Source organism: Natrix helvetica (assembly GCF_964273705.1).
Source record: "Natrix helvetica genome assembly, chromosome: 13".
NCBI lineage: Eukaryota > Metazoa > Chordata > Lepidosauria > Squamata > Natricidae > Natrix > Natrix helvetica.
The window spans coordinates 5,323,480-5,345,492 of NC_138557.1; the positions used below are offsets into that span (position 1 = coordinate 5,323,480).

The window sequence follows — 22,013 nt, forward strand, 5'->3', positions numbered from 1 at the left end:
ACTGTTACCTTCCCACCAAAGTGGTCCCTATTTTTCTACTTGCATTTTTACATGACTTCGAACTGCTAGGTTGGCAGAAGCTGGGACAAGTAATGGGAGCTCACTCTATTACGTGGTACTAGGGATTCGAACTGCCAAACTTCTGACCTTTCTGATCAACAAGCTCAAGGTCTTAGCCACTGAGCCACCATGTCCCTCGGACGTTCTAGAGGCTTGTAAAACCTGGCTCTTCTGCAGGGTCTTTGGACAAACTCTGAATTGAGCCATCACATCCAGGAATGGTTAAATCATTTGCATTAATTGCATTATATCACTGCTGCATTCCATAATTGAATTCTGGCAGTACATGTCCTTGAAATTTAAATGGTAAATAAATCCAGTAAATAAATTGCTTGTTCTCAGATGAACACATATTACTCTTCAGTGGCTGAATTCACATAGCACTATAACCCAAAGTAAGGTTGCTTGTCTGTGGGCATTCATCACGCTCGGTGTATCCAGCAATCCTGTATCCCGAATTTATATATTATAGTTTATGTTATATGATGCCAGCCGACACAGTAATAGTGGGAATAGTTTATGTAGGTGAAATGCCAACTGTTCCTGCTTAGGATGTTAGCAAGCAGAGGTGGTTCTCAATTTACAGCCACAATTGGGTCTGGAATTTTGGTTGCTAAACAACACAGTTGTTAACTGAGCCACATCTGAATTTATGACCTCTGCCACAATTGTTAAGTAAATCACTGAAGTTAATTTGAGTCATGCAATTGTTAAGCGAATAACTGTGTCACATAATATATGTGGGCAGAGGTGAGTTGCTTCTGATTTGGCCCGGTTCGGCCGAACTAGTAGTGGAATTCAGGACTGGGTCACAGAACAGGCAGTGATCCAGGCCTGCCAGAACCCCGAAATGGTTCTCTTGCCACTGTTGGCTACTGCCGTTTGCTTTTTAGTGACTGCACATGTGCCGTTCTTTGTAAATTGTTCTGCCTGTGTGCAAAGAACAATTTACCTTGAACGGTGCATGTGCAAGTGGGTTGCGAACTAATAGTAAAACCAGCAGTACCCAGTACCTGTATGTAGGTATATGCATAATTTTGTACTTATTTATTCTCTCATGGCTATGTAGTGTAGAGTTGGTGACCTTTTGAGAGCTGTATGCAATGAAATTTCATTTTAATATATGACAATTAGTGTACATTCAAAGTGACAATAAACTTATTATTCTATTCTATTCTATTCTATTCCAATGTTCTCTTCTCTTCTCTTCCCTTCCATTTCCTTCCATTCCATTCTATTGCTTTCTGCATTGACAGCTTGTCAGAAGCTGGTGGGAAGATAACAAATGATGATCAATGACCCCAGAAGCTGTAACTGTTGTAAGTACATGCCTGTTGCCAGCCATCCAAATTTTGATCATGTGATTGTGGGGAATCTATGATGGCTGAAAGTGTGGGGAACATTCTAAGTCACTTTTTTTTTCAGTATCATTGCAACTACGAACAACCTCTAAACAAATGGTTATAATACAATACAATACAATAGCAGAGTTGGAAAGTCCCTTCTAGTCCAGCCCCCTGCCTAGGCAGGAAACCCTATACCGTTTCAGACAAATAGCTATCCAACATCTTCTTAAAGACTTCCAGTGTTGGGGCATTCACAACTTCTGGAGGCAACTTCTGTTCCACTGATTCATTGTTCTAACTGTCAGGAAGTTTCTCCTCAGTTCTAAGTTGCTTCTCTCCTTGATTAGTTTCCACCCATTGCTTCTTGTTCTACCCTCAGGTGCCTTGGAGAATAGTTTGACTCCCTCTTTTTTGTGGCAACCCCTGAGATATTGGAACACTGCTATCATGTCTCCCCTAGTCCTTCTTTCCCCTAGTCCTTCTTTCTCTTAAGCTAGGACTTATTATCCCAAGAGTTGACTCATTGGCCATCTTTCATGAACACACGAGTTCATCCCATTTGCAAAGCCACTTACCCGTAGCAATTCTTCCGGGAGGTCTCCTCCCTCGTTAATCCCTCTGTTCATAGAGATAAACCTCTCCGCTGTTGGCTTGTCTTTCACGTTGTGGTTGTGTAGACTGGTGTTCAACATGATGATTGCAAAGGAGAGGACGTAGCAGGTATCTAGAGAACGGAAGATCAAAGCAGAAGGTTTGTTCCGCACAGCTGCTTGCAAAAACCAGTCTCTGGCAAATATATATGTTCCAGAGTTACGCTGGAACACACACACACACACAGCTGTGGGTACATTTGTGTATGTTCCAGCATAACTCTGGAACGCCTCGAGCAATTTCAGCCAAACTTGTTACACAGATGACTTACTCTCTGGAAACAAATACTAAGAGGGAAAGGCACCCCTTGCATCCCTCGGGGTGTGTGTTCTGTTAAGATACAGCCTGTTGTGCCTTCAAATGGCTTCTACTGTATTGCCTTAAAATGGCTTCTACTGCACAGCGCTGTGGAGTTGCCATGGTAACGGTTTCACAGTACTCCACAAGGGGGCTCCCTCTAGTAAGGGGGGAAATCCAACATTAGAATTTGCGGCAACATTCATGGAAGGAGGGCTGGGATAAATAAATACCCGGGCAACGCCAGGTTAACACCTAGTTTGGAATAAAGTAAATAACTACATTCTCCTCTCTTAAGGACCTCCGACAAAGAGAAAAGACATCCGGCTGGAGTTATCTTGAACCTGGGACACAACTCTCTCTGGCAAGTAGCCAAGAAGGAAAATGGAATTTAAAACTGAATTTCAGCTTTGTTCCCATTAAATGACTACAGAGAATCCTCAACTCACAGCCACAACTGAGTCCAAAAAGTCCTTGCTAACCTAAGCAGCTGTTAAGTGAGTTTTGCCCCCATTTTTGCGACCTTACTTGCCACCGTTGTTAAGTGAATCGCTGCAGCGGTTAAGTTAGTAACCTGGCTGTTAAGTGAATCAGGGCATCCCCATGGACTTGGCTTGTCAGAAAGTCGCAAGAGAGGATCACGTGACACACACACACACACCCCAAGACAAGGCAACGGTCATAAGTATGAACCCGTTGCCAAGCATCTGAATTTTGATCCGGTCATCTTGGGGATGCTCCCAAGGTGAAAAATGGTCGTAAGTCCCTTTTTCTGTGCCGTCATAACTTTGAACGGTCACTAAATGAATTGTAGAAAGTTGAGGATTACCTGCATGGGGCCAATTTCCCTGCCTTCCAGCCCCAGTTGCTCTAAAGAGGTTTACAAAAACTTTCCAAAACAAACCTTCAATAAGGTAAAGGTTCCCCTCGCACACATCTGTGCTACTCGTTCCCAATTCTAGAGGGCGGTGCTCATCTCCGTTTCAAAGCCGAAGATCCAGTGCTGTCCCAAGACTTCTCCATGGTCATGTGGCCGGCATGACTCAACGCCGAAGGCGCACGGAACGCTGTTCCCTTCCCACCAAAGGTGGCTCCTATTTTTCTACTTGCATTTTTTTACGTGCTTTCGAACTGCTGGGTTGTCAGAAGCTGGGACAAGTAACGGGAGCTCATTCCATTAGGTGGGGCTAGGGATTCGAACTGCTGATCTTTCTGATCGGTAAGCTCAGCATCTTAGCCACGTGTCCCAAAAACCTTCAATAGTTGTTACCAATGACAACAGCCGGCCAAGGGATGACACCACCAAACAGGTGGAGGCTTGCAGGATGTGGCAGTCCAACCCCTAAAGACAAAGGCAGGTAGGAAAGGCCACGCCCACTCACCTGTAGACTGGAAGACCCCGGGGTTGCAAAGGCAGTAGCGTGAAGCAAACGTTTCCATCATGCGGTCAATTTTCTGAGCTTCCCCTGGCAGCCTAAAACTCCACAGGAACTGCCTGCAAAAAAAATCCAGAAAGTCATGATATGAGAAAATACGATTAAAGTAGAATATGATTGCCACAAAGAAGAGGGAGTCAAACTATTCTCCAACAAGAAGAATGATGTGAATGTATACTTAAAATGGTATGTAAGAGAATAAAAAAAGGGGGCAAAAAGATTCCTTACCGTAACGCTTGGACGAGATTGAGATCCACAAACTCATGGAGTTCAACAAAAGCCTGAAGTACTTTAATATTAAAGTCATCCCTGGAAAAGAAAAGACAAAGAAATGGAAATAATAACTGTTTCGTTTAACATTCCCACGTTGGGCTTTTGAGGTGGATGGGTAATTTTATTCTGTTTTATTGTTTTAATTGGCCTGTTACCAAAGGTAAGAACCAGGACCTGTCACTGGTAAGAACCAGGAAACCTTCAACAAGAACCTTCAGAAATGATGGTTATTATTAGCTAATTGGAAAAGTGCACAGCTTGGGGCAGAAGAGGACTGTGCGGTCATTGGTGCTCTTTGAACTTGGTGTGGGGGGGCAGGAGGAGAAGGAAGAAGAGGGGAAAGCAGCAGGAGAAGGAGAGAGAAGAAGAAGGAAGGAGGAGGAGAAAGAAGAGGAAGACTGTATGGTCCTTGGTTCTCTCTGAGCTTGGTTGTTTTCTTGCAGACATTTCATTACCCAACTAGGTAACATTATCAGTGCTAGAAAGGAGTGGGGTTTGTGGGGAGGAGGAAGAGGAGGAGGAAGAGGAGGGGAAGAAGTAGAAAGGAGGAGAAGATAGGAGAGAGAAGGAAGAAAGGAGGAGGAGAAGGAGGAAGAGAACTATAACGACTTGTAGTCTTTGGTACTCTCTGACCTTGGTTGTTTTCTTGCAGATATTTTATTACTCAACTAGGTAACATTATCAGTGCTAGAAAGGAGTGGGGTTTGTGGGGAGGAGGAGGACGACGAGGAAGAAGAAGAAGAGGGGAAGAAGTAGAAAGGAGGAGGAGGAAGAGGAGAAGATAGCAGGAGGAGAAGGAGAGAGGAGGAGGAGGAGGATGACTTTATGGTCTTTGGTGCTCTCTGAGTTTGGCTATTTTCTTGCAGATATTTCATTACCAAACTAGATAACTTCCACAGTGCCCTGATGAAGTTACCCAGTTTGGTAATGAAACGCCTGCAAGAAATCAGCCGAGCTCAGACAGCACCAAGAACGGCTCGGAGACCTAGATGCCGGATGACACAAACGACTGTGAAACAGGGAACAACCAAGCACCCATCCCCTTCTTTTCATTCGGTGCATGTGAGAAACCCACTAAGGCGCCGATTCATCACCATCATGGCCCACGCGAAGCCCTGCAAATCACAGGGTGTGTTTACAGAAAGGCCTCGGCAGATTAAAATGCGGTGGATCCGCTTCCATCTAAGGCAGGGCAGGTGGATTTTTTTTTTTACAGGTGGCTTCCGAAGGGAGCCCAGCAAACCTTTCCAAGAATTTAAATTAATATGTCGAAAAACCCATTCATTAAATCAGAGGCAAGCCGATTGTTGTCTAACTACTAGGCAGCCTTTGCCAAGAGGAAATGAATGCGGTAGATTCAAAGGCAGGTGTTGTTTTTTTTAAACGTTTGACGCAATCACATCAACAATAAGAACAACACAATTTAGCAAAGAGGCTCCAGGAGAGAGATCTCAAGACCTTCAATACGTCATTAAGACAAGGGTCGGCAACCTTAAGCATTCAAAGAGCCATTTGGGCCAATTTCCCACCAAAAAGAAAACAGCGAGAGCCACAAAACTCTTCCTGCGCCTGGCTATTTCCTGAGCGGCCACAAAACTAGCATCTGTATTTGAATGAAAGCTTCTGCTTTCTTCTGAAATGTTTTTCTTTTCTTGGATGTAACCATGGTTGACCTACTGGGGGTTGAAAAGCTCAATAAATCACGTGCCAACGCGTGTCGCACGTATAATTTGAGCAACAGGGAGCCGCAGCCGAGGGATGAAAGAGCCACATGCGGCTCCAGAGAGCTGCAGGTTGCTGACCCCTGCACTAAGATCTCGAGATCTTTCTTCAAGACCTCCTTATTATCGTATTCTAAGTTTTTCTCTAGATAATTTTTGGTCAAGTATGACTTCCTTCTTTGTCAACGGGGAAGGAAATCACTTGTTTGTTGAGAGGGTGAAAGGAAGGGAGGAGAGGAAAAGAAAAATGAAATAACACAGCTGCCTCGACAGATGGAAACCAAGGCATATCATTAATATGACATTGTCCTGGTTTGAATTCCGCACCTCTTAAATCCCAATTATATAAATGCCCTGTAGAATTTTACCTGTCAGTAACGCAAGCAAACACAGCCGAGTCTTTTAAATATATTTTTGGTATGTGAATTGTCAGAGGCGGCAGAGCTGGCTTGCTGTCAGGGTACCAACGGATGCCCTAATTAAATCATGAGCCTCGAGCCAAGCTTCAAAAGAAATCCAGTTATTTATTAGGAGCAACATGTCCGCACGTACCCAAGTGAGGCCAGCTCTGACCCCACATCATTTATGGCCCAATTAGGACCCTGTTCCCCCCCCACCCGCTTCCCAGGGTGTGTCATAAATCACATTCTCCAACGGAGCACTTTCCCGGGCTATAGAGAACACGCCCCTCTGGCTGTTGCAGGTAACCTGGGAGACAGCCTTGAGAAAAGTATGCGTGGAATGTGCTTCTGGTTGTGGCTGCGGTGCTGCTCCGTCAGTTCCCCCCCCCCTTGCCTATGGCAACTCAAGAGCAGGGCAGGGATGCTTTGCGAGTCGATATGGATATTTTACTTATGTATTTATTTACATATTTACTTATAAAATGTATAGGCCATCTATCTTGCCATAGGTAATTCTGGGCAGCTTACAGTCATAAAAATTAAACATAAATTACATTAGAGTCAAACATGAAAATCAAAGGACACGTAGGGAGAGAAAATCCAGTTGCTTCCTAAAAAAGCACCTTTGGGACAACTTGACCTGGATGACGGAGAATCTCTACAGACTTTAAGGAAACTTGAGGTTCTAAGTACAGCTCTCCCTGTCCATCGTGAGGACATACACTTACCGTTCACCGAGATAATCGCCAATAACGGTTTTATTAAGCCCCTCCCCTTTATACAGGAATTGAGCGATGTCTTCCGGGTTGTTCTGCAGGAGATCATTTTCAATGAGAAACTGAATTCCCTAAAGCAGCAGGAGAAAAAGAAAATGAAAGGGAGAGAAGAATTCAGCCTTTGTTCAGCTCTTTATATATATCCCAGTAAGGGTATGGCTAGCTGATGAGAGCTAATTAGCTCGAAATAGATCTATACTAGTCTCCCTTTATTTATTTATCAGTACAAATACAACACAAATATAAAAAAAAGGCAACATTAAAAATAAAAATATGGTTTTCTGCCTGCATGGTCTTCTGTGATGAGCCGAAGGACAGAAAGAGGGAGTAGTGACCTTCCTCCCATATTTAGGCATACCAGGGGTTGTAACACAAATACATACCTATTTCCCTGGCTCAACTGATAAGGAGGCGAGCCTGTGGCTTAGTGGCTAAGACTCCTGCCTAAGATATAATACAGCCCAGGTTCAAAACCCAGTAAGGGTATGGCTAGCTGATGAGAGCTAATTAGCTCGAAATAGATCTGTACTAGTCTCCCTTTATTTATTTATCAGTACAAATACAACACACACACACACACACACACACACACACACACACACACACACACACACACATATATATATATATATATATATATATATATATATATATATATATATATATATATATGGTGGGGCTTCATTCAGATGGCAGCCATCTTGACTTTTTTGACCATCCCCTGCATATGCCATTGACCGATTGAACAAATAGGACAATTTCAAATTAATTGGGGGAGAGAACGGGGAAGTCAGGAAGCAGAGAAAAATAGTTTCGTGTTTCTTACTTTCTTGCATTTCCAAATCATAAAAGATCTTGGGGAAGCAAGTCTAGAAAACTCATTCAAGCTATCAAACTCCCTAGAAAACCTCGTGGTTGGGTGTACATATTGCTAATTACTATACTAATCCATGGCTTGCTTTTAACCATGGTTTATTGAGCAAGGAAACACATCTACTCAAAGTTACCTCATGGTTGGGTCTACACATTACTAAATACCACACTAACCCATGGTTTGCTTTTGACTTGAAGCTCATTATGCCAACTCTGCTTTTAGAAAATGGCCTTTTAGCTACATTTTTTAAAAATTTAATTGGAGCAATTCCTGGGCCAGATTTATCGCTTTTTTTCCCCTTCTCGAGACAGCTGGAACCACAAACGGCAGGAATGGAAATAACTGGGTTTGTTTTCCCAAACAAACAAGCGGAAAGTTCAAAGCAGGTTTAGGATGGAGGAGAAATAAGGAAAAACAAACGTCTTTTTGACCGAAGGAACACAGAGGGAAGCTGCAGCAACATCTGGTGCCAAAAGGAAAACTTGTCCTTCCTGTTCCCGAAAGAGGGAAATGCACTGAATTATTTTATTATCAGGGTAAGCCCAAAGATATATTTTTTTTAATCAAGACGGGAAACTATTTTTAGTCTTGAAAAACTGTTGCTGTTTTACACTCCCTTCGTCTGTCTGTCTGTGTGGTTGTGTGTGTGGGGATAAAACCTGGTAATCCTCCACTTCAAGCCATTCATTTAGCAACCGCTCAAAGTTACAGCAGCACGGGAAAAAGTCACTTATGACAGGTCCTCACCCTCACGTCCGTGAAAGCAGCCTCGTGATTGGGAGCGTGGCAACCAGCATCTATTTATGATGGGTGCAGCCTCCCTGGGGTCATTTGAGGGTCCTTTGCCATCTTCCCGACACACAGAGTTGATGGAGGGGAGCCAGGTTTGCTTAATGACCACACAATCTGCTTAACGACCGCACTGGTTCGCTTAACAATCGTGTGGGGGGGGGGAAGGTTGTAAAAATTGGGGACAATTTGCTTGACAATTGCCTTACTTCTGGCCTCAGTTGTGGTCGTAAGTCAAGAACTTTTGCCTGTTCCCTAAATAAATATCTAGTCAAAACACAAAAAAAATCCAAGAATCAAGATTTCCATTTGGAGGCAATATTTGGTTATCAAAAAGAATTATGTTTCCTTCCACAAAATCACCATGAGAACAGAAATTTGTGGCAATTCAAAAGCTGTTCAAGGAGTCTCTTTTGTTTCCTCTTTCTTTCTCTCTCTTTCTCTCTTTCTATTTCTTTACTTCTTTCTCTTTCAGTGTTTCTCTCTTTCTCTTTTTCTTTCTCTCTCTTTGTTTCTTTCCTATTTCTTTACTTTTTTCTCTTTCAGTCTTTCTTTCTTTCTCTTTATTTCTCTCTCTTTCTCTCTTTTTTCTTTCTCTTTCTCTTTTTATTTCCTATTTCTTTACTTCTTTCTCTTTTAGTCTCTCTCTTTTGCTCTTTCACTCCCTTTATTTCTCTCTCTCTTTCTATTTCTTTCTCTCTTTTCTTTACTTTTTTCTCTTTCTTTCTTTCTTTCTTTCTTTCTTTCTTTCTTTCTTTCTTTCTTTCTTTCTCACTGTCTATTTCTCTTTATTTCGCCCCCCCTCCCTCTCTCCCTTCTTTCAGCTCCATGCTTCACATATCCCTTTCTTGTAACAGGTCCTATCTCCTGGAAATCCAGATATCTCAAGAAAATGAAATTAGCGTCATCGGATAACAAAATCAGGCTAACCCCCTTAGGGAGAAGACAAGGCTCCAGATGTATTTAGCTCTTAAGATGGAGGGAGGCAAACCAGACAAAAAGAAAGTGCGTTTGCTAAACTGTCTCTCTGAGATCTAATAAAGAAAAATGGGAGAACGAACTGAAGACTGAAATGTAATAAGAAAGAGAGGTTTTGTAGAGCTGCCCTAGAGAGCATGCTCCAATGATGCCGAGCTCCATTTATTGGGCTTTTCCAGCAAAGTGGCACAATGGAGATCAGAGGAGGTGGCTTAATTAAACAAGATGGCGTCAGCCACTGCAGCTGGGAATTCTGGGAGTCGGCTGGCTGGAGAATTCTGGGAGTTGAAGTCCACAGGTCTTAAAATTGCCAAGGTGATTCAGCCCGGGCTTAAAGTACGCGATGAACTCCTCTAACTGCTCTGGCTATAGTTGACCAAACAAACTGTGGTTAAACAAACTCAGCTCAAAGTACACATTCTCCAGAACTAGAAAAAAAGTCTCACCTTCTTCGGATCCATGTTAAATTTTTTCCTTCCCATCGCAACCTGCTTATTCCTTTGAGTAGCTTTGCTGTCAGTTTGGAGGGAAGAGAGACGAAAAAGGAAAGCATTAGAACAAACATGTATTTCCACAATTAAATTGAAGGCATTGTTTACGGCAGCCTGGCATCCGATGGAGCCCACCAAGGGCTTACATCCTAGCCGGATACCCCTCCTCGTGGCTTAAAATTGTTATTAACTCAAGAGAAAAATCAAACGTAGCTTTGGCTTGATGGCAAGGAGCCATACATGACATTTTAATATTCTGGAGCCAGGAATTATCAAGTTTGAACCCACAAACCAGTTCAACTGGATTCATTCAAGGGAACGGATGGAATAATATGCCGAGCGTCTGGATGCCAATAAGCGTTTAGGACTTCTGCTTTGCAAGCACAATCCCACAACTAAAACGATTGCAGAGGCTTGATAAACAAACCAAGGAGGCCGTGTGTCAAAAACGCCGCGAGAATTGCCGGCATCGTGCCAGCGGCAGGACGCAAGGCTTTATCTAGCTCAACCTTCAAAACGTCGATGCCGAGACCTCGACTGTCACATCTTGAAAACATTTCAGCCGCTCGGGGTCCAGATGCATTAAAAACAACACACTCTGAATAAAGGGGGTTGTCTCTTTTATTCCCCCCCCCCAAGACAACAAAAAAAAATTACATTTTTGTTTGCTAAGATCCAAATAGCGGGTTAGGATATAAAACCCTTAAAAAATTTATTCCTCCTCCGGGTAAATTGAATAAACGAAGTGATGCGATGCGAACCTCTACATTTATGGACTGCAGAAAAGTTCCTGCTAGCAAATAGGAATACTTGTAGGTCAAGACTGAAATGTGGGATCCTTGGTGCTCTTTGAGGTAGGTTGTTTTCTTGCAGACGTTTCATTACCAAACTAGATAACATCATCAGTGCTAGAAGGGAGATGTTTGCAGAGAGTACGAGCAGGAGGAGGGGGAAGAGGAGGACCACGACAAAGACTGTGGGTTCTCTAGCCTTGGTTTTTTTTATTACCCAACTAGGTAATACTATCAGTGCTAGGAGAGAGTGGGATTTGCTCTCTGTTTATATACTAGTGGCTGCCCTGTCATGCGTTGATGGGACAATCAAGGTCTTACCAATTCAGACAAACCATAAAACTATAAACAATGGCCTAATCAAGGAGCCAACAAGAACACTCCCACTAGCATTGACAGGGCAAGCCACCTGTATATAAACAGAGAGCAAACCCCACTCCTTCCTACTAGTACTGATGCTGTTACCTAATAGGATGTGTGTGTTTTCCAGCAGAACTCTGAAATGCCTCGAGCAATTTCAGCCAAGCTTGGTACACAGATGACTTACTCTCTGGCAACAAATACTGTGGAGGGTAAGACACCCTTAACACCCCTCGGTGTGTGTGTTCTGTTAAGATACAGCCTGATGTGACTTAAAATGGCTTCTACCGTACTGCCGTAAAATGGCTTCTACTGTACAGCACAGTGGAGTTGCCATGGTAACGGCTTCACAGTACTCCACAAGGGGGCTCCCTCTTATAAGGGGGGGAAATCCAACATTAGAAATTATGTTTGGTCCGGATATTTGTGAATGTCTAATATAGGATTGAGATAAACAAATACCCGGGCAACGCCAAGTTAACAACTAATAATAAATATATTTCCCGTGAAACCCTGCAAGGTGAACCAACTCACCTTTCCTCCACGCTGGTCAGGTGATCGATCTCAGTCATAACTTCTGCAATCTCAAATTTTAACCTCTGTAGAAAGGAACACAAGTCAGAGTTTACCTTCGCGAGTGTTGTGGTTGTGTCGTTTTGGTGTCGGTGGCTGTGTCTTGTTCCTTCTTTGTAAATCTAACCCTTTTTTTGTTTTTCTTGGTTTATTGTTTTTTTTGGGGAGGGAATTGTGTTGTATTTTATGATAGATGCCCCATTGTAAGCCACATGGAGTCATTTAGGAGTAGGACAATCAATCTTGAGCTATCTTTACCTGCTCTGTCATTTTATTCATATGACGCGGCAGCCAAATTACCTTCTCTTAGTAGCGATTCTTTGAAAAAACAACTTATTGAGTTGAAAAACTGCAGAGCAAATTAAATGCCGTATATGGGGAGTCCTCAACTTCCACCTATCCATTTAGCAACCATTGCGACGGCAATGAAAGAAATGACCTGCAACAGGTCTTCGCACTTACGACCATCGCAGAATCCCTGCCGTCACATGATCAAAATTCAGGCAGGGATTCACTTAACAACTGAGGTCCAAAAGGTCGCATAACTGAGCAATGACTTACTTAAGAACCTCCCTGGCTTAGCGATGGAAATTCTGGCCCCAATTGTGAGCGTACATCAAGGACTTACCCTATAATCCAGGGGTGTCCAAACTTGGCAACTTTAAGACTTGTGGACTTCAACTCCCAGAATTCCCCAGCCAGCTGGGGAATTCTGGGAGTTGAAGTCCACAAGTCTTAAAGTTGCCAAGTTTGGACACCCCTGCTGTAATCCAACCCTGGAGACAAGAAAGTTGATTAGGAAAGGAAATGGATTACCTCAATATCATCAATGAGTTCTTTCTTTCTCCGACGTATGTTTAAAAGTTCTTCTCTCTCCTCGGCAGATAGATCATCAGGCACTGATAAAGAAAGAAAGAAAGAAAGAAAGAAAGGAAGGAAGGAAGGAAGGAAGGAAGGAAGGAAGGAAGGAAGGAAGAAAGAAAGAAAGAAAGAAAGAAAGAAAGAAAGAAAGAAAGAAAGAAAGAAGAAAGAAAAAAGAAAGAAAGAAAGAAAAAAGAAAGAAAGGAAGGAAGGAAGGAAGGAAGGAAGGAAAGAAAGAAAGAAAGAAAGAAAGAAAGAAGAAAGAAAGAAGAAAGAAGGAAGAAAGAAAGAAAGAAAGAAAGAAAGAAAGAAGGAAGGAAGGAAGGAAGGAAGGAAGGAAGGAAGGAAGGAAGGAAGGAAGGAAAGAAAGAAAGACTTGTAAACAGACTGCTAATGAAACTACTAATATTTTAATAAACATTGTATTAACAGAGGGATAAAATCAAGATAAAGTGAGGTACTAATATCCCTCTATAAAGCCTTAGTAAGACCACACCTAGAATATTGCATTCAGTTTTGGTCCCCGTACTATAAAAAAAGATGTGGAGACTCTAGAAAGAGTGCAGAGAAGAGCAACCAAGATGATTAGGGGTCTGAAGGCTAAAACATATGAAGAACGGTTGCAGGAACTTGGCTTGGCTAGTTCTAGTGAAGAGAAGGACCAGGGGAGACATGAGAACAGTCTTCTAACATTTGAGGGGCTGCCAGAGAGAGAAGGGGGTCAAGCTATTCTCCAAGACACCCGAAGGCCAGACAAGGAATAATGGATGGAAACTAACCAAGGAGAGATTCAACCTGGAAATAAGGAGGAACTTTCTGGCAGTGAGAACAATCAACCCATGGAACAGAAGTTGCCTTCAGAGGTTGTGGGAGCTTCATCACTGGAAGCTTTCAAGAAGAGATTGGACTGCCATCTATCAGAAATGGTGTAGGGTCTCCTGCTTGGGCAGGGGGTTGGACTAAATGACCTACAAGGTCCCTTCTACATTTACCTTAAGAACAGATTGAAGTATAGATTAACAATCTATACTTCAATCTGTTGTTAAGGTAAATGTAGACTCAATAGGAATACGGGTAGCCCTCACCTCATGGCCATCATCGAACATGTCGTAAGAAGAGGACTACCTGTACTGACTACTTCACCCTCAGCACCTTGGGATAAACTCCGTCAATCAAGCGAGTATGACAATAATGACGAATATCTGTCTCTCAGTTGCAGGATGAGGGTGAACTTTCATTCTCCAAACCTGGATTGGTTTCCGAACGTTTCGTTACCAGGCCAAGTAACCTCTTCAGTGAGTTTAGGGGATGTCTGTGTTCTTCTGTTTATTCAGAAGGAAGTAGCTGATAGCTCGGTGTTGTGTCTGGGCATTTATTTATAGGGGGGAAAAGTCGGGACCAAACGTAATTTCTAATGTTAGATTTTCCTCCTTACCAGAGGGAGCCCCCTTGTGGAGTACTGTGAATCCGTTACCATGTCAACTTCACTGCACTGTACAGTAGAAGCCATTTTACGACAGTACGGTAGAAGCCATTTGAAGGCACAACAAGCTGTATCTTAACAGAACGCACACCTCGAGGGGCGTTAGGGGTGTCTTATCCCTCACAGTATTTGTTTCCAGAGCATAAGTCACCTGTGTCCCAAGTTTGGTTGAAATTGCTTGAGGCGTTCCAGTGTTATGCTGGAACACACAAACACACACAGCCATTTTTGTAGATATGGATTTATAGGGAAGCCGTTATAAACAGAAGTACACCGAGACTGACATCCCATAAACTCCACTGGAAGACGTTACCCAGCCGGGTAACAATACGTTTGGAAATCAACCCATAAACTCAAAGAGCGCACCTCCACCTTCAAGCAAACGATTTTTTGTTTCAAAGCAAAGACCTTAGGTTGGGTTTATGTTCCCCAGAAAACACTCGACAATAATTAGCACGCAACTCCATTAAGCGCGCACGAGGGCTCCTGCAGAAGCCGCTCACTTAGCCTGAAAAAAATTAGAAACGCAGATGGCCCTTCCGACTCTTATCGCAGAGGCAGAGATAATAAACAGCATTAAATTATTCTACATCAGTGGCAAAGGGCGCCCACCGAGACCTTTCAAACTGGGAGTGGGTTGGGTTGTTGTTGGTTTGGGGTTTTTTGCTTGTCTATAAACAGACACATTTAGGAAGCCGAAAAGGAAGACGGTAGCTTTTTTATTTTACTAGATGTAGCAGCTGAAAAAATTAGTTTTTGACAAACTCCCAGAAGAAGCCCTCCGGACTACTTTTATTCTGCAACACACACGATGATTGTTAGATACTTGTTCTAACTTCAGTGGTTTCCACCAAGGTCCTCTGTTCCGGCGGGAACAGAGGTTTAATCCTATTGGTCGAAGGGTCTGACAGCTCCCTATAAAAGGGCTGCTGTCAGACTCGACTTATGACCATTGCAGCATCCCTATGGTCGTCATCATCTTCATTTAACAACCCCATTATCCCTTGCAGGGAGGAGTCTGGGCAACTGCATGAGCTGAGTGTTTACTGGCCAGATGCCTTTCCTGTCGCCGATGAGGAGTTATATTCAGCAGATTCTCATTGTGCCCAGAGAGAGAAATATCTGCCTCTACCCAGGATCAAATTCACAGCCTCCTGATTGTGAGGCGAAAGCTCCATCTCTAGGACACTCCATGCAGCATCCCCACGGTCACTTCATCAAAATTCAGACATTTGACAACTGACTCACATTTATGACGGTTTCACATGATCCCCTTTTGCGACCTTCTGACAAGCAACGTCAAAGGAAGAAGCCAGATTCACTTAACCACCGTGTTCCCGACTTAAACAACTGCAGGGATTCACTTAACAACCAGAAATGTCATCAAACGAAGCAAAACACATTTAACAACTCGCTGGGCAACATACATTTTTGGGGGGGGGGCTCAACCGTGGTCGTAAGTCGAGGATTACCTTGCATTCCAGCTAACGATGTTTTTGCTAACGACATGAAAATAAGCTTCGTGTTTTGAAAAGCTTTTGCCAGAAAGGCTGAATGGGGTGGGCCATTAAACAACATTATTCTAGGGTGGGGTGAACTGAGACCGGTCGGAGTCGTTTGAACGAAGAGAAGGGGACGTATTACAAATATGCAACTCTTGGGAGCAGCAGAAGGAAAGCTCCTTATGTAAATAAAAGGAGAAATAATATTTTGGCTGCTCTTCTCTGAACACACCTTTGATCTCCCAAGGTTTTTATGAGCAAGGATTTGGACAGCAGGCTGACACCATGTCGGCAGGCGAGAGGAGAGGCGCTTTCTGATTAAGTAGCGGAGACAGGGCCGAGTCAAAAATTATCCCCCACCCACTCGCTGTTTTAATTTCTTGAGCAGTAGAAGATTAGCAATCCTTGAGCTGACATATTTCTTAAAAGGCAAGAATGACGAAAAGGCAACTCATCATAAAAGCCTAACTCTGATGAAGGAGGGAGGGAGGGAAGGAGAGGGAGAGAGAGAGAAGTAAAGAAATGGAAAGAGAGAGAAAGAGAAAGAAAGAAATAGTAAGAGAGAAAGAAAGAGAGAGAGAGAGAAAGGAAGGAAGGAAGGAAGGAAGAGAGAGAGAAAGGAAGGAAGAACAAGAAGAGGAGGAGGGAGACTGAAAGAGAGAAGTAAAGAAATGGAAAGAGAGAGAAAGAGAAAGAAATAGTAAGAGAGAAAGAAAGAGAGAGAGAGAGAAAGGAAGGAAGGAGAAAGGAAGGAAGAATAAGAAGAGGAGGAGGAAGGAGACTGAAAGAGAAAGAAGTAAAGAAATGGAAAGAGAGAGAAAAATAAAGAGAGAGAGACTGAAAGAAAGAAAGAAGGGAGACAGAAAGAAAGAGGCTCAGTGGCTAATACACTGAGCTTGTAGATCAGAAAGGTTGGCAGTTCAATGGTTCAAATCCCCAGTGCCGCGTCACGGAGTGAGCTCCCATTACTTGTCCCAGCTTCTGCCAACCTAGCAGTTCGAAAGCACTTAAAAAATGCAAGTAGAAAAATAGGAACCACCTTTGGTGGGAAGGTAACAGCGTTCCGTGCGCCATTGGCGTTGAATTATGCCAGCCACATGACCACGGAGATGTCTTCGGACAGCGCTGGCTCTTCGGCTTTGAAACGGAGATGAGCACCGCCCCCTAGAGTCGGGAACAACTAGCACCTATGTGCGAGGGGAACCTTTACCTCGCCTCGGTGGCTGCACAATTTTCAATAAATTAAGCTCTAACTTCAGAGCTATGGTATCAAAGCAAAACCCATAAGTGCCAATGAGGTTAACCGAATTCTAGCTACTTTAGAGTTCTGTTATCCTGCTTGTGTGTGACCTGCTCTGGTTATTCTTTCCCCAAATTCTTGGATACAAACCACATTTGAAGAGGACAAGGCAGCCAGTTCACTTCCTGCATTTTGGCCCTGCGCCCAGACTGTAGCTGAACTTGATCTTACACTTATCGTAATGATTTCCATTTTTGAAACGTTAAATCTCATCCAGTTTAATGTTTGTCCTGCCTCATGCCTCATTACATTCCTGAATATGTCCCTCAGGACATCCTACAAAATCTGCTATGCTCCTTGGCCTGGAAAACATTGGACAGAGACATGCTCTGCTTAAATTTTAAGAGGAATGAAAATGTCGGAAGGAATACTGTGGCTCAGAGAAGTTATGGCTGGTTTTATCAGGTGTAACCTGCTCTGTTTCACCACCCAGACAAATTGTTCTTCCCAGACAGGTAGGAAATGATCTCAGGTGCCTTTTCTTCTTAACCAAATATGCTGAAGTCCCAGCTCTTTAATTGATTTGGTCCTCGTTGCTTGAAACTACCATCTTTATCCAACAACATCAAACAAGGCATAATAATAATAATAATAATAATAATAATAATAATAATAATAATAATAATAATAATAAAAAATATTTATTTCTTAGCCGCACCCTCTCCCGAAGGACTCGGGGCGGCGTACAACAAAACATAGGAAATAAATATATCGACATACATATAACAAAACATATACCAAGACATATACACGACATATACAAGGAGGAGGTGAAGTGATAGATAAAAACAAGTAAAAACACAATGTTTAAAAACCCCTAAATAAATTGAATGCAATTAAAATACCCCAAATAAAAAAACCCGTCAGGAGCGATATAGTTGGATCAAAGTTGAGCCAGGCCAGCAACTTGAAAAGGGTGGGTCTTGAGCTTTACACGAAAGGAGCGGAGGTCAGAGGTATTCCTAATATCCGGAGGGAGGTCACTCCACAGGGCTGGGCCTGCCACAGAGAAGGCTCTACTCCTAGGCACCGCCCCTCGACACTGTCTGGTGGACGGCACCTGGAGGAGGCCCTCTCTGTGCGAGCGGATTGGTCGCAGGGATGTATGGGGCAGAATACGATCCCGCAAGTAACTAGGTCCTGAGCCATGGAGCGCTTTAAAGATTGTTATCAAAACCTTGAAACGCACCCGATAGACCACAGGAAGCCAGTGCAGCTCGCGCAGGAACGGTGTCACATGGGAGTACCTAGTACTCCCCATAATTACCCGCGCGGCTGCGTTCTGGACCAACTGTAGCCTCCGGGTGCATTTCAAGGGAAGCCCCATGTAAAGCGGTCTTCAGAAAGGAAGTTCTTCTGCTAATGGACCCTTCCTTTCTCACAAAGTAGATCACAGAATAACAGAGTTGGAAGAGACCTTGGAGATCTTCTAGTCCAATCCCCTTCTTAGACAGGAAATCCTATACCAGGCAAAATGGTTGTCCAGTTTTTTTTTTAAAAAATTCCAGTGATGGAGCAATCACAACTTCTGAAGGCAAGTCATTTCACTGATCAATTGTTCTGTCAGGAGATTTCTACTTCGTTCTAGGTTGGTTCTCTCCTGGATTAGTTTCCATCCGTTGGTTCTTGTCCTGCCTTCTGATGCTTTGGAGAATAACTTGACTCTCTCTTCTTTGTGGCAACCGCTTAGATATCAGAAGACTGCTATCACCTCATCCCTAGTCCTTCTTTTCATGAGTCAGTGCTGAAAGCCACCAGGGAGAATGTCAAGAAAGTACTAGCTAAAGCGCTACAAACCTATAAGAAACAGGCAGACAAACACCAAGTTCCACAATGGCCATTCCAGTTACGGGAGAAGGTCTACCTCTCCACAAAATATTTGAGGCTAAAGCTCCTTAGCATGAAACTGAGGCCAAAGTTTATGGGACCATTCGAGAGCTTTGCAAGTTGACAAAACTTTTGCGGTTAGTTGTGAAGTCGTGTCTGACCCATCGCGACCCTATGGACCATGTTCCCCCAGGCCTTCCCGTCCTCTACCATCCTCTGGAGTCCATTTAAGTTCACGCCGACTGTTTTGGTGACTCCATCCAGCCACCTTCTTCTCTGTCGTCCCCTTCTTTTGACCTCCATCGTTCCCAGCATGAGGCTCTTCTGCAGGGAGTCTTTCCTTCTCATTAGATGGCCAAAGTATTTGAGTTTCCTCTTCAGGATCTGGCCTTCTAAAGAGCAGTCAGGGTTGATCTCCTCTAGGACTGACCGGCTGGATGCCTTGCAGTCCAAGGCTTATTATCATTAAACTAAACATACCCAATTCCAGCAACTGTTCTTTATCAGATCTTGGCTTCAGAAAATGGACAGATTAAATCTCATGCCCAAATATTGGACAACCTTCTCTTTATCTTCTCACCCCAAAACATTGGGAAGCCACCTGTCTCACCATCACGGAAGAGCTGTCCAAATTGTCTTGTCGCTTAATCCAGAGGTCATTCCTCCGAAGGAAACTTAGTAAAAACCAGGCGCCTGTTGGAAGTTATCCAGGTCATTTGGCCAACGATAAAAACCCGAAGAAACAAACATAAAGTGTATCTTGATCTTCCTGAGAGTTAAAAACAAATTAGATCAAGCCCAAGCATTGTTTGGTAAAAGAGTTTATAGGAAGAGGAACATGAAGAAGTCACACGTTTCTCCTGAAGGTCCATTAATGTCTTCACCAGGTTTGGCAAATATTTGTTTAGCTCTTTGCCAGCCAGGTATCTGAACACTTAATGAAAAATCTCTTCCTCCCACTTTGAAAAAATACAGATTGAAGCTGGGGTTATACGTGCTTCTCGTCTGTTCTCCCCTTACTATTTTTTTTCCATCGCACACCACAATATGTTAACAAACAGGTCTGCAATTTGTGTACTTTGCTGTCGTCTCTCACAATGTGCTTTTAAACCGCGAGTCTAAATGGCTTTTAAAGGACAGAACACAAAAGTAAACTCACTTAACAAAGAAGTGATGGATTTGTAAACATATACACATACCGTTTTCAGAAAATAGAGACCGTCGTTCTGTTCCTGGAAACAGATGCATCTTTCCTCACAAACTCCTTTTTCTGGGTTATTTTTAAACGGCAGCATTTTGTTTATAAAAAAAAACCCACAGCCTTTTTTTCCCCTAATGGTTTGTCATTACTAAGATTGAGTTCTGATTTTGTGATTTGGAATATCGGACTAGCAGAGTTGGAAGGGATCTTGGAGGTCTTCTAGCCCAACCCCCTGCTTAGGCAGGAAACCCTACACCACTTCAGACAAATGGTTATCCAACATCTTCTTAAAAACTTCCAGTGTTGGAGCATTTGCAACTTCTGGTGGTAAGCCACTCTACTGATTAATTGTCCCCCCATTAGGAAATTTCTCCTTAGTTCTAGGTAGCTTCTCTCCTTGGTCAGTTTCCATCCATTGTTTCTTGTCTTGCCTTTTGGTGCTTTGGACAATAGGTTGACCCAGAATACTAGAATAACAGAGTTGGAAGGGATCTTGGAGGTCTTCTAGCCCAACCCCCTGCTCAGGCAGGAGACCTTAAACCATTTCAGACAAATGGTTGTCCGGTCTCTTCTTAAAAACCTCAGGTGATGGAGGAGTATCCACAACTTCTGAAGATAAGCCATTCCACTTGGTCCCTTCCAGCTCTATTCTGAATTGAAAATTGACAGTGGCTGTCCAATCTCTTCTTGAAGACCTCCAGTGATGGCACATCCATAACTTCTGGAGGGAAGCCGTTCCACTGATTAATTGTTCCAACTGTCAGGAAATTTCTCCTTACTTCTAGGTTGCTTCTTCCCTTGACTAGTTTTCATCCATTGCTTCTTGTCCTATGTTCTGGTGCTTTGGAAAATAGGTTGACACACACACACACACCCCTCTTCTTTGTGGAAGCCCCTCAAACAGAGGTGGTATTCAGCAGGTTCTGACCAGTTCTGGAGAACCGGTAGTAGAAATTTTGAGTGGTTCGAAGAACTGGCAAATACCACCTCTGGCTGGCCCCGCCACCATCTATTCTCTGCCTCCCGAGTCCCAGCTGATCGGGAGGGAATGGGGATTTTGCAGTATCTTTCCCCTGGAGTGTGGAGGGAATGGGGATTTTACAGTATCCTTCCCCTACCATGCCCACCAAGCTACACCCACCAAACCATGCCGCGCCACAGAACCAGTAGTAAAATTTGTTGAATCCCACCACTGCCCTCAAATATTGGAAAACTGCTATCACGTCACTTCAATCCTTCTTTTCATTAGACTAGACATACCCAATTCATGTTGTGTTCTCATATATCGCCCTGTTGCTTCTTTTTGATTTCCCATGTTCTATGAAGCCATCCCTATGGTTTATATCAGCCAAAGTTTACAGTTTTGTATAGTAAAGGATCCCTACTCTAACAATTCAGACACAATGGTTAAACCCAAACGTAGCGTGATGACAAACCGCAGATGCAACCCGTCTGTGTTGACAGCAGAACTAGTCCGAGGGCTGTGGTTAGTTTTAAACCGTAGCTGTAAATGGACACTGGAGATCTAAACTTAGCGAGGGGAAAATATGCAACACACCGCAGCAGGCTTTAAAAAGAAGGATTTCAGTTTTCTGGGGTTGTTTTTACTCAGCAATATTTGATTAGCCGTTGTTCAATTACTCCCATTTTGGGGCTTAACAAAAGGAACAAAGGGAAACATGGAGAACCAACCTCAGGGAGAAAAAAAACCAACGCAACTTACAAGCAGATGGAGAAACACCAAGCATCCGTTTTCTGTATCTGGGAGGATGTCCCAAACATTCAAAAGTGTCAGAAGGGTGTTGACCAAGTGTGAGGGGACTTGGACTTAGTTCTTCCACCCTTCTCTTCGAACAAAGCTTGAATAGAAAGGAAATCTGTCTACTTCTATTTAGAATAGAATGACAGAGTTGGAAGGGACCTTGGAGGTCTTCTACTCCAACCCCCTGCTTAGGTAGGAAACCCTGCGCCACTTCAGACAAATGGTTATCCAACATCTTCTTAAAAACTTCCAGTGTTGGA

General features: G+C 43.3%; 1 protein-coding gene across 1 annotated transcript in view; it reads right to left on the reverse strand.

The window, feature by feature from the left end:
- The window catches only part of CYTH3 (cytohesin 3), a 51,152-nt gene that overhangs the window by 11,365 nt on the left and 17,774 nt on the right, over window positions 1-22,013 (reverse strand). The window contains exons 2-8 of the mRNA XM_081965492.1: window positions 12,634-12,716; window positions 11,779-11,843; window positions 10,049-10,115; window positions 6,914-7,032; window positions 4,019-4,099; window positions 3,737-3,849; window positions 1,982-2,130 (exon numbers count right to left, since the gene is read on the reverse strand). Of these exons, the coding sequence (XP_081821618.1) occupies window positions 1,982-2,130; window positions 3,737-3,849; window positions 4,019-4,099; window positions 6,914-7,032; window positions 10,049-10,115; window positions 11,779-11,843; window positions 12,634-12,716 (677 nt within the window). The remainder of the gene's footprint in view (window positions 1-1,981; window positions 2,131-3,736; window positions 3,850-4,018; window positions 4,100-6,913; window positions 7,033-10,048; window positions 10,116-11,778; window positions 11,844-12,633; window positions 12,717-22,013) is intronic.